Here is an 18,297-nt window from a genome sequence, read left to right as displayed (position 1 = left end):
CATATGTAGGTACTGCTCTACTACTTGGTTGACCCTTTCTGTTTGCCCATCCAATTGAGGGTGATAAGCTGTGCTGAGCAAATGTTTCATACCCATTTGATCAGCAAATGCTTTCCATGCTCCTGAGATAAACTGCCTGCCTCAGTCCAAGACCATGTGATCTGGATAACCAAAGTGTCTAACCAGATAACACCATAGTAGCACAGCAGTCTGTTTCACTGTGACCATTTTGTATGTAGGAGCCAGAATAGCAAACTTGGTCAATCTGTCAACAATGACCAGGATTGAGTCATACCCCTTCAAGGTTGGTAATCCTTCAATGAAATCCAAGGATATAGAACCCCATGGCCTGTCCAGAGTAGCAAGTGGCTGCAGCAAGCCATATGGGCAATGATGAGGAGCCTTGTATCTGGCACACACATGGCAACTTGCAACATAATCAGCAATCCAGGCTGACATATTTGGCCACCAATAGTGTCATTGGGCCGACTTGATGGTAGCATCTTGTCCCACATGTCCAGCTGTGACACTGTCATGACAGTGGGACATGACCATGAATTGCAGATGTTCTACAGACAATGACCATCCATTGACTTCTTTGGCACTTCACAAATGATGGTCATTGGTCTTCCCTGGCATCATTACCTTGGGGATAACCAAACATCTGCCACTATGCCATAAGTCATCTCTGATCTCGAACGGCTTCCTTAGATGAATCTCCTGAAGCTCAGGATCCAAAGGCTGGAAGATTCTGGCCAGATCTTTGATTCCTTTTGTGGCTATAGACTCCATCATGAGGACAGGAGCCACTAATATGGAATTGTCACCTGAGCATGCAGTTAGAACCGATTCTGCTGAAATCAGTAATATCATGCTTGCTATTACATTTTCAGCTGAAATCTGCTGCAACTCACTTCCTGTCATGATTTCGTTTTTGACTTGTTCAAACACCCAGGAAGGCAATAGTTGCCAAATGTTGTGCTCCTGCTCTTCACTGACTGGCTGCATATCAGCTTGTCTGGTGAGAGCATCGGGTTCGCCACCCTTGTCTCCTGGCTGATATTGTAGCACAAAGTCGAAATCTGCTAACAATACTGCCCATCTTGCTTGTCTGCCAGTGATATGACATTGTGACTTGAAGTACTTGAGTGCTTCATGATCCATGAGAATGACTAACTGACTTGGAAGTCCTGCTAGCATGTGTCGCCACTGAATGAGGCAAGCGACCACTGCTAGGAGCTCCTTGTTGTGGATCTCATAGTTTTTCTCTGCTGATGACATCTTCCTTGAATAAAATGCTACCAGATGCCAACATCCTTTGTGCTCTTGTTTGAGCACTCCAGCAATGGCAAAGTCACTTGCATCTGTTTCCAGCCTTGTAGGAAAGTGGTAATTGAAGTGTCAAAGTACTCTGGCCATTGTGAATGCTTGAATGAGTTTGTGGAAAGCTTGTTGAGCTTCTTCCAGCAACTCAAACTTTTTGAAACATTCAGTCAGTTTCACCAGTGATGTTAGTGGTTTGGCAATTTGAGCAAAGTGAGCAATGAATTGCCTGTAGAAGTTGGCAAAGCCAAGGAATCTTTGAATATCATGGATAGATTCTGGCATTGGCCACTCCTTGACTGTCCATACTTTCTCAGGATCCATCTCTACCCTGGTGGGGTTGATGATGTACCCTAAAAACTCGACCATCATGGTGTGGAACTCACACTTCAACAGTTTAGCAAACAGCCAGTTGTTTCTCAAATGGGTGAGAACTTCAGTGACATGTCATACATGTGCTTCCTCCATGTCACTGAAGATGAGGAAGTCATCCAAGTATACCACAACATATACTCCAATAATGTCTTGGAAGATGATGTTGATGAATGATTGGAAATGAGCTGGTGCATTTGCCAACCCAAATGGCATCACTAGGTACTCATAAAGTCCCAATTGTGTACCAAATGCTGTTTTCCATTCATCTCCTTTCATGATGTGAATGAGGTTGTATGCTGCTTGGAGATCTAGTTTGGAGTAGATGTTTGCCTTTTGGAGCAGGAACAGTTGCTCCTCGATGAGGGGCAACGGTGCCCTGTTCTTGATGGTAATCTCATTGAGTCCCTGATAGTCCCCACAAAGTCTGAGACCTCCATCTTTCTTAGGTACAAAAAGGATGGGTGACCTTGCTGGACTCTTTGACAGTCATATGAACCCCTTTGTGAGGTTCTCATCCAGATACTTCCTCAATTCAGACATTTCCTTAGGCCCTTTGAGATACAATGGGCCTTGAGGCAGTCAACTTCCTTCCATTAATTCAAGGTGGAGATTGTCAGGGGTCTCGCGCCTGAAACCCAGGTCGGTCTGTCGAGATACTCGGTGACTATCAAACTGTGCAACAGCTATTGTCTCGGTATCAGTGACTATCAAGTTGCGCAGTGACAGCAGGTGGCATTCGTTGTATATCCTATTGTAGGTTTCGGCTGACCTCTGTGGACACTCCATTCAGGGGTAGCTCGGCATGATCAATATCAATGCTTCGGTTATGATGACACCAAGGTCTGGTGTGAGTGTTGATGATGATGAGGTTGATGATGTTGGTGGTAAGGTTGGTGAGTGTTGATGATAATGAGGTTGATGGTGTTGGTGATAAGGTTGGTGGCATCAACACAAGTGTCCAGTGTGTTGACTTGATGCTTGAAGTGATCCCTGGACCACAGTGGACTACTGCCTTCGGTTCTATCTTGATCTGGACCACTAACCTGCTATGGGCGCCTTCAGATGTCAGGTAGTGGTGATACAACACACACACTACGATGAGGAGCAACCTTGATAGATTGCTGCTATGCTGACTGAAACTAATATATACTTATGCTGAAGTGATAACTAGTTATGGTGAGTAGAGTGGATGAGGATCCACTCGACCTATGATGATGAGAAAGCATGGTTATATACCTCTTCACAGCATCACCAGCGATGCTGCTCCTGCTCTCTCTCCAGAGAGTACCTTCTTCATCGAGTACTGCTCAGGGGCCTCTCCTGCTTGGCGCCCCTGTGCCTCTTGAGTGGTGTCGACTCCTTTGACACTGCTCCTCCTCCTCATGACCTGGTGTTGACTCCTTTGACACTGCTCCTCCTCCTCATGACCTGCTTGCCAGTGTCCTATGACTCTTGTCTCTCGAGCCCCTGAGTGGTAACCATCTGAGCTTGGTCCTCTTCGTGGCTGTGCCTGCTCCTTGAGCTTGGTCCTCCTCATGGCTGTGCCTGGCTCTCCTCGCATGTGGCTCGGTTCTCCTTTGCATGTGAGTCCATAGGAGTCCATGGTCTCCATGGAGACTGCACTACGACCATGCTCTCTACTGGTATCGACTAGATCTTCGATACCTGTGCTCCTTCCATATGAACCAGTGACCCTCCTGCTTCTTGAGCATCCAGGCCCATGACAGAGATCATGCTTGGTATGCTGGGGAAGCCTGTCTGCTTCCACCTTGTCAAACACATCATGAAGATGTTGGTACAGCTTTGGTATATCCACCACTGTCACCTTCTTCTTGATCTCAACCTCCATCTCTACTCCTTGATCAGCACCAGTAGGAACAAAACCAAAGGCTGGGAGTGATCCAGGTGGTACTTCCAATAGCATGAACCCTATGGGTCTGTCCTCCAAAGCTGCCTGTAGTAAGTGCTTCGCTGAGATGAACTCATTTCCATGCATAGTTGGTCATGCCATTTTCTCGTCATAGGAGCCCGTTACTACAGATTTCATCAAAATCGGTAATAAGCTGTCTCTTATGGCGAGCTCATTGTTTTGCTCGCTTGTTACAGCAGCTTTCATCAAATTCTGTGATAGTTCTGCCACTATGACAGATTTCGTTGATTTTGATTGTAAACCCCCAGTTGCAGCTGCTTCAGGGGGTTGCTTTGGGGGTCATTTTTGGTCTTGGGACTTGAACTCCAGTTGGCCTGTGTCCCATTGGATGGTGGGCTTGAGCCTTCTTAGCTCAGTGAATCCCAAGATAAGGTCATAGTCGGCAGTATCAGCTACTGATACTTTGACTACACCTAAGCTGTGCTTGCCAATAGCTACTTGTACATTTGCAGCACTATTGATAATGAGCTGGTGTCCAGTGACACCATGAATCAATCTTGTTTTTGAGGGTTTTGTGGGTATTTGGTACTTACTGATAAAAGAATCTGAAACTATGGACAAGCCAGCACCAGTGTCAGCAAGTATTCAAGCAGGATGGTCTTGGACTGTTCCTGAAAGCTCTAATACTGCTTTTCCTTCACTGGTGGAGAAACATATTTGACAATCTTGACATATACACAATGATGGCAAAGAGGTTTGTAGAGCCATGCACACCATCAGTGCATTGCCCCACTGTCATTTCCCTCATTGTCATCATCCTGGGGTTCCTCATGATCAGTGTCATTAGGAACTTGGTATTGACTGAAGTCTAGGTCATCAGGGTTGCTCGTTTCAGCACTGCCTGTATGCCCATCCCCTGAGTCAGTGGCCCCTTCTTCAAAGGGGTCCTCTGTGGTTACCATTACTCTTGGGCCTGAAGGTCGTGGGCCCAGAGGATCTGCCTTCTTGCTTGGGCAGTCTCTGGCCCAATGTCCGATGCCTTTACATATATGGCATGTGTTATTGCCTGATGCTGTTGGGCTCCCTTGTTTCAGGCCTGGTATGAACTGATGAGGCAGCAGCTGATTGGTTGGTCTGCTTGGGTTCCCTGCCATTGTTTGTGATGGTGGTTGTGCAGGGTTGCTCTGTACTGGTTGCTGAGCAGGGAATGAACTTTGAATGGGTGGCATTGGCCAGTTTCCCAGGTTTGGTCATGGTGGAGCAGCACTCGGGTGTCTAGCAGAGGACTGCTGTAGCAGTATCCTTTGCCAGTCGATCTCCTCGACCTCTTGATACCATTCCCACCTCTTCACTGGCAGGTTCCATTCAAACTTCTCCTGTAAACTATGCATGAGACTGCCTCTGAACAAATCAATGACTAGTTCATTATCATCTAGATTGACTTGTCCTTCTAGGTCCCTGAAACGCTCCACATGGCATGTGGCCACACCAGGGGCATCACTAGTGAGATGGAGAGCTAACAGTTTGTTATAGGCTTCCATTCTAGCATTCCAGGGATTGAACTGTTCAGACAAATGTTCAGTAAAGTAATGCCAATCATTAAACAATCGTCCCTCACAGGCTCTGTCAATCCAGAGCTTCGAGGTCCACCACTCTCATGTGTTCCCTTCCAATTGAGTGCCCATGTGATTGATCATCCTTGATTGCTCATAAACCTGGTTGAACTTAAACCAAGCTTCAGCTTTGAGAATGAAGATCTCCACGTTGCAGGGATTGAACTTAGGAAAGGGTGTGGCAATTGGCTTTGATCGAGAGAGATCTGCCAATATACTAGTATCCTCCTCTGAGTCTAACCCATATGGGTCCAACCTGACCCTGTTGTACAGGTCCACCCTGGGCTTGATGTACCTTGGCCCAGTGGGTGATGCATACTTTTCATAATTGACATCATCTTGCTCATCTACAGCAGCAAACAAGACTGATTGTCTTGGTCATGATGCTGGTGTAGGAGTCTGAGGGTCTCCTAGCATGGATTCGTCTCCTCCTGCTTGATCTTCCGATGGTGAGAATTTGATCATCTCTTCTCTGCTTAGGTGTGCACGGCGAAGTTGTTCTTCCCATTGGCCTTGTCTGGTGAGTGTCAGGGGTCTCGCGCCTGAAACCCAGGTCAGTCTGTCGAGATACTCGGTGACTATCAAACTGTGCGACAGCTATTGTCTCAGTATCGGTGACTATCAAGTTGTGCAGTGACAGCAGGTGGCGTTCATTGTATATACTATCGTAGGTTTCGGCTGACCTCTGTGGACAGTCCGTTCAGGGGTAGCTTGGCACGATCAATATCAATGCTTCGGTTATGATGACACCAAGGTCTGGTGTGAGTGTTGATGATGATGAGGTTGATGCCATTGGTGATAAGGTTGGTGAGTGTTGATGATAAGGAGGTTGATGGTGTTGGTGATAAGGTTGGTGGTGTCAACACGAGTGTCCAGTGTGTTGACTTGATGCTTAAAGTGACCCCCGGACTGCAGTGGACTACTGCCTTCGGTTCTATCTATATCCAGACCACTAACCTGCTATGGGCGCCTTCAGACATCAGGTAGTGGTGATACAACACACACACTACAATGAGGAGCAACCTTGATAGATTGCTGCTATGCTGACTGTAACTAATGAGTACTTATGTTTCTAAAGTATTGACTAGTTGTATGGTGAGTAGAGTGGATGAGGATCCACTCGACCTATGATGATGAGAAAGCATGGTTATATACCTCTCCTCAGCATCGCCAGCGATGCTGCTCCTGCTCTCTCTCCAGAGAGTACCTTCTTCATCGAGTACTGCTCAGGGGCCTCTCCTGCTTGGCACCCCTGTGCCTCTTGAGCTGTGTCGACTCCTTCAACACTGCTCCTCCTCCTCATGACCTGGTGTCGACTCCTTCGACACTGCTCCTTCTCCTTTGATCAGTGACAGTTCCTTTGGCTCTTGTCTCTCAAGCCCCTGAGTGGTAACCATCTGCATGCTCCTTGAGCTTGGTCCTCTTCGTGGCTGTGCCTGCTCCTTGAGCTTGGTCCTCCTCGTGGCTGTGCTTGGCCCTCCTTTGCATGTGAGTCCATAGGAGTCCATGGTCTCCATGGAGACTGCACTACGACCATGCTCTCTACTGATCTCGACTAGATCTTCGATACCTGTGCTCCTTCCATATGAACCCGTGACCCTCCTGCTTCTTGAGCATCCAGGCCCATGACACTACCCCCCTCTTAAGAGCCGAGCTCCGTCGAGGCATGCTCTGGTCTGGTTCATGCTGACTCCTCCTCCTCCTCCTCCTCAACAACATCGCCAACATCATCCTTCTGTCAGGGGTCTCGCGCCTGAAACCCAGGTCGGTCTGTCGAGATACTCGGTGACTATCGAACTGTGCGACAGCTATTGTCTCGAGATACTCGGTGACTATCAAGTTGTGCAGTGACAGCAGGTGGCGTTTGTTGTATATACTATCGTAGGTTTCGGCTGACCTCTGTGGACACTCCGTTCAGGGGTAGCTCGGCACGATCAATATCAATGTTATGATGACACCAAGGTCTGGTGTGAGTGTTGATGATGATGAGGTTGATGGTGTTGGTGATGAGATTGGTGATGTCGATGATAATGAGGTTGATGGTGTTGGTGATAAGGTTGGTGGCGTCAACACGAGTGTCCAGTGTGTTGACTTGATGCTTGAAGTGATCCCCGGACCGCAGTGGACTACTGCCTTCGGTTCTATCGATATCCGGACCGCTAACCTGCTATGGGCGCCTTCGGACGTCAGGTAGTGGTGATACAACACACACACTACGATGAGGAGCAACCTTGATAGATTGCTGCTATGCTGACTGAAACTAATATATACTTATGCTGAAGTGATAACTAGTTATGGTGAGTAGAGTGGATGAGGATCCACTCGACCTATGATGATGAGAAAGCATGGTTATATACCTCTTCACAGCATCGCCAGCGATGCTGCTCCTGCTCTCTCTCCAGAGAGTACCTTCTTCATCGAGTACTGCTCAGGGGCCTCTCCTGCTTGGCACCCCTGTGCCTCTTGAGTGGTGTCGACTCCTTCGACACTGCTCCTCCTCCTCATGACCTGGTGTCGACTCCTTCGACACTGCTCCTCCTCCTCATGACCTGGTGTCGACTCCTTCGACACTGCTCCTCCTCCTTTGATCATTGACAGTTCCTTTGGCTCTTGTCTCTCGAGCCCCTGAGTGGTAACCATCTGCATGCTCCTTGAGCTTGGTCCTCTTCGTGGCTGTGCCTGCTCCTTGAGCTTGGTCCTCCTCGTGGCTGTGCCTGCTCCTTGAGCTTGGTCCTCCTCGTGGCTGTGCTTGGCCCTGCTTTGCATGTGAGTCCATAGGAGTCCATGGTCTCCATGGAGACTGCACTATGACCATGCTCTCTACTGGTGTCGACTAGGTCTTCGATACCTGTGCTCCTTCCATATGAACCCATGACCCTCCTGCTTCTTGAGCATCCAGGCCCATGACACTACCCCCCTCTTAAGAGCCGAGCTCCGTCGAGGCATGCTCTGGTCTGGTTCATGCTGACTCCTCCTCCTTGACAACATCGCCAACATCATCCTTCCTCCTTCTCTCAACGTCATCCTCCTTCCTCTTCCTCTCTCTACTCCTCCTTTTCTCTCCTCCTCTCTCCACTCTGTCTACTCACTCGTCCCCCCTCCGACACCTCATACTCCTGGATGAGGTCGGGACAGTTGAGGTTCTCTACTGGTTCCCATGAAGCAGCTTCCTCTGAGTACCCTCTCCACAACACCTTGTACTCCGTAGTCCCATTGTGTGAACGCTTGTCGATGAGTGCTTCGACTTCGAAGTCGAGGTCCTCATCTGGAAGTGATGGTATGGTGGGCTGTTCAGCACGTTGAGGAAGAGAACTTGTTCTTGCTGGCTCGAGCATGGAGACATGGAACACATCATGCACCCTAAGGTTTGCTGGCAATGTGATTCGATAAGCTCGGCGTCCTACCCGTTCCTGAACTGGGTAGGGTCCTGCAAACCGGGTGTCTAACTTGGGTGTGGGTCTCCTTGTCTTCCAGTTTCGTCGGTTGATATAGACCATATCACCCACCTTAAACTCGATGTCCTTGTGCTTCCTGTTATACTGGTTTACTGATCTACGTTGTGCCTCTCTGATCTGCTCCTGGAGGTACTTGCAACGCTCCTTTCCATCCATGAGGTACTCGAAGCGACCTGGATCATTGACTCCTAGTCGTTGAGGGATGTCAGGATGAGCTTTGGGGTTCCATCCATAGCATGCAAAGAATGGTGAGACACCAATGCTGTTGTGGACCGTGTTGTTGTATACAAAGGCTGCAGTGTCCAGCAGGTTGGCCCAGTCATTCTGCTCATAGTTGCAGTACATCCTGAGATATTGCTCTATGACCTGATTGACTCTCTCTGTCTGACCATCAGTTTGAGGATGGTAGGCCGTGCTAAGTGAGTGCTTCACACCCATTTGCTCTGCAAATGCCTTCCATGCTCCTGATATGAACTGCCTGCCTCGGTCCGAGACCATGTGATCTGGATATCCGAAGAGTCTAACCATGTGTCCATATAGCAATACTGCAGTCTGTTTGGCTGTGACTGTCTTATGGGTTGGAGCTAGTATGGCAAACTTGGTTAACCTGTCGACAATGACTAGGATAGAATCATAGGTCTTGGAGTCATACTTCTTTGATGGTGGTAGTCCTTCAATGAAGTCGAGGGATATGGAGCCCCAGGGCCTGTCTGGGGTTGCTAGTGGCTGTAGCAAACCATATGGATGATGACGAGGAGCTTTGTACCTAGCACATACAGGACAACTTGCTACATAGTCTGCAATCCAAGCTGTCATGTTTGGCCACCAGTAATGTCGTTGAGCTGCCTTGATGGTAGCATCTCTTCCTACATGTCCAGCAGTGATACCATCATGGCATTGGGTCATCACCATGAATCGCAGATGCTCTACAGAGAGAGACTGTCCATCTACCTCTTTGGCACTCCTTGAGTGTCGGTTGTTGGTCCTCCCTGGCATGATCACCTTGGGGATAACCAACCTTCCTCCACTGTACCATAGGTCATCCTTGAGTTCGAAAGGCTTCTTCCTATGTATCTCCTGTAGCTCTTGGTCTAGAGGCTGGAAGATCTTGACCAGGTCTTTGAGACCTTTTGATGCTATGGACTCCATCGAGATCATGGGGGCCACTAGGAGCGAGGCATGGTCTGCTGTCTCCTTGAACACTCGAGGAGGCAGTAGTTGCCTCACATTGTGATCCTGCTCTTCACCAGCTGGTTGCATGTCTGTCCTTCTGGTGAGAGCATCGGGTTCACCACCTTTGTCTCCTGGTCGATACTGCAATATGAAGTCGAAGTCTGCTAGTAGTATTGCCCATCGAGCTTGTCGACCTGTGATGCGTCTCTGTGACTTGAAGTACTTGAGGGCTTCATGGTCAGTGAGGATGACCAGTTGGTTCGGTAGTCCAGCTAGCATGTGTCGCCACTGAGTGAGGCAGGCGACCACAGCTAGGAGCTCCTTATCATGGATCTCATAGTTCTTCTCGGCAGAAGACATCTTCCTAGAGTAGAAGGCCACTGGATGCCATCGTCCTTCATGCTCCTGCTTGAGCACTCCTGCTATAGCAAAGTCACTTGCATCAGTCTCCAACCTTGTTGGAAGGTGGTAGTCGAAGTGCTGAAGCACTCCTGCTGATGTGAAGGCCTGGATGAGCTTGTGGAAGGCCTGTTGGGCCTCCTCTGGTAGCTCGAACTTCTTGAACCGTTCTATAGGCTTTACCAGTGCTGTCAAGGGCTTGGCTATGCGAGCAAAGTGGGCTATGAACCTTCGATAGAAGTTGGCAAAACCCAGGAACCTCTGGATGTCATGGATTGACTCTGGCATTGGCCACTCCTTGACAGTGCGCACCTTTTCTGGGTCCATCTCTATGCCTGTCGGCTTGATGATGTACCCCAGGAACTCGACTGTCTTGGTGTGGAACTCACACTTCGACAGCTTAGCAAAGAGCCTGTTGCTCCTTAAGCGAGTGAGGACCTCGGTGACATGCTTCACATGTGCTTCTTCAGTGTCACTGAAGATCAGGAAGTCATCTAGGTATACTACCACATATATCCCAATGATGTCTCGGAAGATGTCATTGATGAATGACTGGAAGTGAGCCGGAGCATTGGCTAGGCCAAAGGGCATCACTAGGTACTCATAGAGTCCCAACTGAGTGCCAAAAGCTGTCTTCCATTCATCTCCTTTAGCAATCTGGATGAGGTTGTATGCTGCTCTAAGGTCTAGCTTGGTATAGATCCTTGCCTTCCTGAGTAAGAACAGCTGCTCCTCGATGAGGGGCAATGGTGCCCTGTTCTTGACAGTGATCTCGTTGAGACCTCTGTAGTCCACACAGAGTCTGAGACCTCCATCCTTCTTTGGTACGAAGAGCACTGGTGATCGTGCCGGGCTCTTCGATGGTCTTATGAACCCCTTCTCGAGGTTCTCATCCAAGTATCTCCTCAACTCGGACATCTCCTTGGGTCCCTTAAGGTATAGGGGCCCTTGAGGTGGCTTACCTCCTTCTATCAACTCGAGGTGGAGATCATGCTCGGTATGATGGGGCAGCTTGTCTGCTTCCACCTCATCAAACACATCTCGCAGGTGTTGGTATGGCTTTGGTATGTCTGCAGCCGTCACCACCTTATCTACCTCCACCTCCATCTCGACTCCTTTGTCTGCGCCTGTAGGTACAAAACCAAAGGCCGGGAGTGATGATGGTGGCTCCTCTAACAGCATGAACCCTATGGGTCCATCTTCCAGAGCTGCTCGTAGTATGCGCTCTGCTGAGACAAACTCGTTACCATGAAGGGTTGGTCTCCTCATGGTTAGGTCCCCTGCTCTTGCTGCTTCAGGGGGTCTCCTAGGGGGTTGGTCCTGCTCCTGAGTCTTGAACTCCAGCTGGCCCGTATCCCATTGTATGGTGGGTTTGAGCCTCCGTAGCTCAGTGAACCCCAGGATGAGGTCATAGTCCGCAGTGTCGGCCACTGAAGCTTCGACCACACCCAGATTGTGTGTACCAATAGATACCTGCATGCTCGCAGAACTATTGATGGAGAGTTGGTGCCCGGTGACACCATGGATCGATCTTGTTTTTATGGGTTTTGTGGGTATTTGGTACTTACTAATGAAAGAATCTGAGACTATGGACAAACCAGCACCGGTATCAGCTAGTATCCGAGCAGGATGGTCTTGAACCATTCCAGAGAGCTCCAGTACTGCTTTGCCTCCACTGGTAGAGAAACATACTTGACAATCTTGATATATACAGAGTGATGGCGAGGAGGTTTGTAGAGCAATGCATGCCATCAGTGCATCACCCCACTGACATTTCCCTCATCGTCATCATCATCATGCTCCTCCTCGTGATCAGGGTCCATGGGTTGCTGGTATGAGCTGAGGTCCATGGCCTCGGGGTCACCCATCTCAGTGCTGCCTGTGGGGCCATCTCCTGAGTCGGTGGCCTCCTCGAAGGGGTCTGCTGTGGTGACCATAACCTTTGGTCCCATGGGTCGAGAGCTAAGAGGGTTTACCCTCCTGCTGGGGCAGTCTCTGGCCCAATGGCCGATACCCTTGCATACATGACAGGTGTTGATACCTGATGGAGCAGGGCTTCCTTGCTTCGAGGGTTGGGTGGGATGATGAGGAAGGGGTCGGTTTAGGTTTTGTATAGTTGCTTGTGTAGTTGCTTGTGATGGTGATCGAGCTGGATAAGGTTGAGTGGGTTGTCGGATGGGGATCGAACTTTGATTTGGCCGAGACCCAGTTCTTAGTGGAGGTGACATGGCATTTGGGAGTGAGTGTCTAGCCGAGGACTGCTGTAGTAGCATCCTCTGTCGATCGATCTCCTCAACCTCTCGATACCACTCCCATCTCTTCCCAGGTGGATTCCTCTCAAACTTCTCCTGTATGCTGCGAGTGAGACTTCCTCTGAAGAGATCAATCACTAGCTCGTTGTCATCTAGGTTGACCTGTCCCTCCAAGTCTCTGAACCGCTCTACATGACGTGTGGCGGCACCAGGAGCATCACTTGTGAGTCTGAGAGCCAGCAGCTTGTTGTATGCCTCCATCCTAGCATTGCGTGGGTTGAACTGCTCTGACAGTCGCTCTGTGAAGTAGTGCCAATCATTGAACAACCTTCCTTCTCTAGCTCTATCAATGCGGAGCTTGGAGGTCCACCACTCTCTTGCTGTCCCTTCCAGTTGAGCACCCATGTGATTGATCATCCTAGACTGCTCATACACCTGGTTGAACTTAAACCATGCTTCGGCTTCTAGAATGAAGATCTCCATGTCTCGGGGATTGAACTTTGGAAAGGGGGTGGCAATGGGCTTTGACCGGTTAAGCTCTGCCATGATGCTGGTATCCTCCTCGTGGTCCAGGGGGTAAGGATCCGTCCTAGTCCTGCTGTAGGGGTCCAGCTTAGTCTTGACATATCTTGGCCCAGTAGGTGAAGCATACTTCTCGTAGTTGATGTCCTCCTGCTCATCCAGGTTGAATGAGACTGATCGTCTTGGTCGTGGAGCCGGAGTAGGAGTATGTGGGTCTCCTATCATAGACTCATCTCCTCCTCCTGCTTGGTCTTCCGAGTGAGAGAGGTCCATTGTCTCCTCCCTACCCAGCTGAGCTCGTTGTAGTCGTTCCTCTCGATGACCCTGCCTAGTAAGCTCTAGCTGAGCTTCCAATAGAGTGAGTAGTCTATCGAGCTTATTGTTGAGGTCTGGGTCCGTCATGGTGATCGTGAGGAGCTGCTTGAACGATCCACTCTAATGTCAGGGGTCTCGCGCCTGAAACCCAGGTCGGTCTGTCGAGATACTCGGTGACTATCGAACTGTGCGACAGCTATTGTCTCGAGATACTCGGTGACTATCAAGTTGTGCAGTGACAGCAGGTGGCGTTTGTTGTATATACTATCGTAGGTTTCGGCTGACCTCTGTGGACACTCCGTTCAGGGGTAGCTCGGCACGATCAATATCAATGTTATGATGACACCAAGGTCTGGTGTGAGTGTTGATGATGATGAGGTTGATGGTGTTGGTGATGAGATTGGTGATGTCGATGATAATGAGGTTGATGGTGTTGGTGATAAGGTTGGTGGCGTCAACACGAGTGTCCAGTGTGTTGACTTGATGCTTGAAGTGATCCCCGGACCGCAGTGGACTACTGCCTTCGGTTCTATCGATATCCGGACCGCTAACCTGCTATGGGCGCCTTCGGACGTCAGGTAGTGGTGATACAACACACACACTACGATGAGGAGCAACCTTGATAGATTGCTGCTATGCTGACTGAAACTAATGTATACTTATGCTGAAGTGATAACTAGTTATGGTGAGTAGAGTGGATGAGGATCCACTCGACCTATTGATGAGAAAGCATGGTTATATACCTCTTCTCAGCATCGCCAGCGATGCTGCTCCTGCTCTCTCTCCAGAGAGTACCTTCTTCAACGAGTACTGCTCAGGGGCCTCTCCTGCTTGGCACCCCTGTGCCTCTTGAGCTGTGTCGACTCCTTCGACACTGCTCCTCCTCCTCATGACCTGGTGTCGACTCCTTCGACACTGCTCCTCCTCCTTTGATCATTGACAGTTCCTTTGGCTCTTGTCTCTCGAGCCCCTGAGTGGTAACCATCTGCATGCTCCTTGAGCTTGGTCCTCTTCGTGGCTGTGCCTGCTCCTTGAGCTTGGTCCTCCTCGTGGCTGTGCCTGCTCCTTGAGCTTGGTCCTCCTCGTGGCTGTGCTTGGCCCTGCTTTGCATGTGAGTCCATAGGAGTCCATGGTCTCCATGGAGACTGCACTATGACCATGCTCTCTACTGGTGTCGACTAGGTCTTCGATACCTGTGCTCCTTCCATATGAACCCATGACCCTCCTGCTTCTTGAGCATCCAGGCCCATGACACCTTCCTCCTTCTCTCAACGTCATCCTCCTTCCTCTTCCTCTCTCTACTCCTCCTGTTCTCTACTTTGTCTACTCACTCGTCCCCCCTCTGACACCTCATACTCCTGGATGAGGTCGGGACAGTTGAGGTTCTCTACTGGTTCCCATGAAGCAGCTTCTTCTGAGTACCCTCTCCACAACACCTTGTACTCTGTAGTCCCATTGTGTGAACGCTTGTCGATGAGTGCTTCGACTTCGAAGTCGAGGTCCCCATCTGGAAGTGATGGTATGGTGGGCTGTTCAGCATGTTGAGGAAGAGAACTTGTTCTTGCTGGCTCGAGCATGGAGACATGGAACACATCATGCACCCTAAGGTTTGCTGGCAATGTGATTTGATAAGCTTGGTGTCCTACCTGTTCCTGAACTGGGTAGGGTCCTGCAAACTGGGTATCTAACTTGGGTGTGGGTCTCCGTGTCTTCCAGTTTCGATGGTTGATATAGACCATATCACCCACCTTAAACTCGATGTCCTTGTGCTTCCTGTTATACTGGTCTACTGATCTACATTGTGCCTCTCTGATCTGCTCCTGGAGGTACTTGCAACGCTCCTTTCCATCCATGAGGTACTCGAAGCGACCTGGATCATTGACTCCTAGTCGTTGAGGGATGTCAGGATGAGCTTTGGGGTTCCATCCATAGCATGCAAAGAATGGTGAGACACCAATGCTGTTGTGGACCATGTTGTTGTATACAAAGGCTGCAGTGTCCAGCAGGTTGGCCCAGTCATTCTGCTCATAGTTGCAGTACATCCTGAGGTATTGCTCTATGACCTGATTGACCCTCTCTGTCTGACCATCAGTTTGAGGATGGTAAGCCATGCTAAGTGAGTGCTTCACACCCATTTGCTCTGCAAATGCCTTCCATGCTCCTGATATGAACTGCCTGCCTCGGTCTGAGACCATGTGATCTGGGTATCTGAAGAGTCTAACCATGTGTCCATATAGCAACACTGCAGTTTGTTTGGCCGTGACTGTCTTATGGGTTGGAGCTAGTATGGCAAACTTGGTTAACCTGTCGACAATGACTAAGATAGAGTCATAGGTCTTGGAGTCATACTTCTTCGATGGTGGTAGTCCTTCAATGAAGTCGAGGGATATGGAGCCCCAGGGCCTGTCTGGTGTTGCTAGTGGCTGTAGCAAACCATATGGATGATGACGAGGAGCTTTGTACTTAGCACATACAGGACAACTTGCTACATAGTCTGCAATCCAAGCTGTCATGTTTGGCCACCAGTAATGTCGCTGAGCTGCCTTGATGGTAGCATCTCTTCCCACATGTCCAGCAGTGATACCATCATGGCATTGGGTCATCACCATGAATCGCAGATGCTCTACAGAGAGGGACTGTCCATCTACCTCTTTGGCACTCCTTGAGTGTCGGTTGTTGGTCCTCCCTGGCATGGTTACTTTGGGGATAACCAACCTTCCTCCACTGTACCATAGGTTGTCCTTGAGTTCGAAGGGCTTCTTCCTATGTATCTCCTGTAGCTCTTGGTCTAAGGGCTGGAAGATCTTGACCAGGTCTTTGAGACCTTTTGATGCTATGGACTCCATCAAGAGCATAGGGGCCACTAGGGTCGAGTCATGGTCTGCTGTCTCCTTGAACACTCGAGGAGGCAGTAGTTGCCTCACATTGTGATCCTGCTCTTCACCAGCTGGTTGCATGTCTGTCCTTCTGGTGAGAGCATCGGGTTCACCACCTTTGTCTCCTGGTCGATACTGCAATATGAAGTCGAAGTCTGCTAGTAGTATTGCCCATCGAGCCTGTTGACCTGTGATGTGTCTCTGTGACTTGAAGTACTTGAGGGCTTCATGGTCAGTGAGGATGACCAGTTGGCTTGGTAGTCCAGCTAGCATGTGTCACCACTGAGTGAGGCAGGCGACCACAGCTAGGAGCTCCTTGTCATGGATTTCATAGTTCTTCTCAGCAGAAGACATCTTCCTAGAGTAGAAGGCCACTGGATGCCATCGTCCTTCATGCTCCTGCTTGAGTACTCCTGCTATAGCAAAGTCACTTGCATCAGTCTCCAACCTTGTTGGAAGGTGGTAGTCAAAGTGCTGAAGCACTCCTGCTGATGTGAATGCCTGGATGAGCTTGTGGAAGGCCTGTTGGGCCTCCTCTGGTAGCTCGAACTTCTTGAACCGTTCTATAGGCTTTACCAGTGATGTCAAGGGCTTGGCTATGCGAGCAAAGTGGGCTATGAACCTTCGATAGAAGTTGGCAAAACCCAGGAACCTTTGGATGTCATGGATTGACTCTGGCATTGGCCACTCCTTGACAGTGCGCACCTTTTCTGGGTCCATCTCTATGCCTGTCGGCTTGATGATGTACCCCAGGAACTCGACTGTCTTGGTGTGGAACTCACACTTCGACAGCTTAGCAAAGAGCCTGTTGCTCCTTAAGCGAGTGAGGACCTCGGTGACATGCTTCACATGTGCTTCTTCAGTGTCACTGAAGATCAGGAAGTCATCTAGGTATACTACCACATATATCCCAATGATGTCTCGGAAGATGTCATTGATGAATGACTGGAAGTGAGCCGGAGCATTGGCTAGGCCAAAGGGCATCACTAGGTACTCATAGAGTCCCAACTGAGTGCCAAAAGCTGTCTTCCATTCATCTCCTTTAGCAATCTGGATGAGGTTGTATGCTGCTCTAAGGTCTAGCTTGGTATAGATCCTTGCCTTCCTGAGTAAGAACAGCTGCTCCTCGATGAGGGGCAATGGTGCCCTGTTCTTGACAGTGATCTCGTTGAGACCTCTGTAGTCCACACAGAGTCTGAGACCTCCATCCTTCTTTGGTACGAAGAGAACTGGTGATTGTGCCAGGCTCTTCGATGGTCTTATGAACCCCTTCTTGAGGTTCTCATCCAAGTACCTCCTCAACTCGGACATCTCCTTGGGTCCCTTAAGGTATAGGGGCCCTTGAGGTGGCTTACCTCCTTCTATCAACTCGAGGTGGAGATCATGCTCGGTATGATGGGGCAGCTTGTCTGCTTCCACCTCATCAAACACATCTTGCAGGTGTTGGTATGGCTTTGGTATGTCTGCAGCCATCACCACCTTGTCTACCTCCACCTCCATCTCGACTCCTTTGTCTGCACCTGTAGGTACAAAACCAAAGGCCGGGAGTGATGATGGTGGCTCCTCTAACAGCATGAACCCTATGGGTCCATCTTCCAGAGCTGCTCGTAGTATGCGCTCTGCTGAGACAAACTCGTTACCATGAAGGGTTGGTCTCCTCATGGTTAGGTCCCCTGCTCTTGCTGCTTCAGGGGGTCTCCTAGGGGGTTGGTCCTGCTCCTGAGTCTTGAACTCCAGCTGGCCCGTATCCCATTGTATGGTGGGTTTGAGCCTCCGTAGCTCAGTGAACCCCAGGATGAGGTCATAGTCCGCAGTGTCGGCCACTGAAGCTTCGACCACACCCAGATTGTGTGTACCAATAGATACCTGCATGCTCGCAGAACTATTGATGGAGAGTTGGTGCCCGGTGACACCATGGATCGATCTTGTTTTTATGGGTTTTGTGGGTATTTGGTACTTACTAATGAAAGAATCTGAGACTATGGACAAACCAGCACCGGTATCAGCTAGTATCCGAGCAGGATGGTCTTGAACCATTCCAGAGAGCTCCAGTACTGCTTTGCCTCCACTGGTAGAGAAACATACTTGACAATCTTGATATATACAGAGTGATGGCGAGGAGGT

The 18,297-nt window shown here is 49.5% G+C and overlaps 2 protein-coding genes across 2 annotated transcripts; both read right to left on the bottom strand.

The window, feature by feature from the left end:
• Positions 1 to 7,542: 7,542 nt before the first annotated feature.
• On the bottom strand, positions 7,543 to 11,852 carry UHO2_02933 (uncharacterized protein; the record flags this gene model as incomplete). The annotated part of the gene is made up of 2 exons (XM_041555721.1): positions 7,543 to 7,986; positions 8,271 to 11,852. 2 exons carry the CDS (start codon positions 11,850 to 11,852, stop codon positions 7,543 to 7,545), a joined length of 4,026 nt encoding a protein of 1,341 aa, XP_041411655.1.
• Positions 11,853 to 11,959: 107 nt separating this feature from the next.
• Positions 11,960 to 13,384, bottom strand: UHO2_02932 (uncharacterized protein; the record flags this gene model as incomplete). The annotated part of the gene is made up of 1 exon (XM_041555720.1): positions 11,960 to 13,384. One exon carries the CDS (start codon positions 13,382 to 13,384, stop codon positions 11,960 to 11,962), a length of 1,425 nt encoding a protein of 474 aa, XP_041411654.1.
• Positions 13,385 to 18,297: the final 4,913 nt, after the last annotated feature.

Source organism: Ustilago hordei (genome assembly GCF_900519145.1).
Source record: "Ustilago hordei strain Uho2 genome assembly, contig: UHO2_contig_04, whole genome shotgun sequence".
Lineage (NCBI taxonomy): Eukaryota > Fungi > Basidiomycota > Ustilaginomycetes > Ustilaginales > Ustilaginaceae > Ustilago > Ustilago hordei.
Note: the sequence above shows the minus strand (reverse complement) of the source record. Positions and strands in the feature narration are given on the sequence as shown.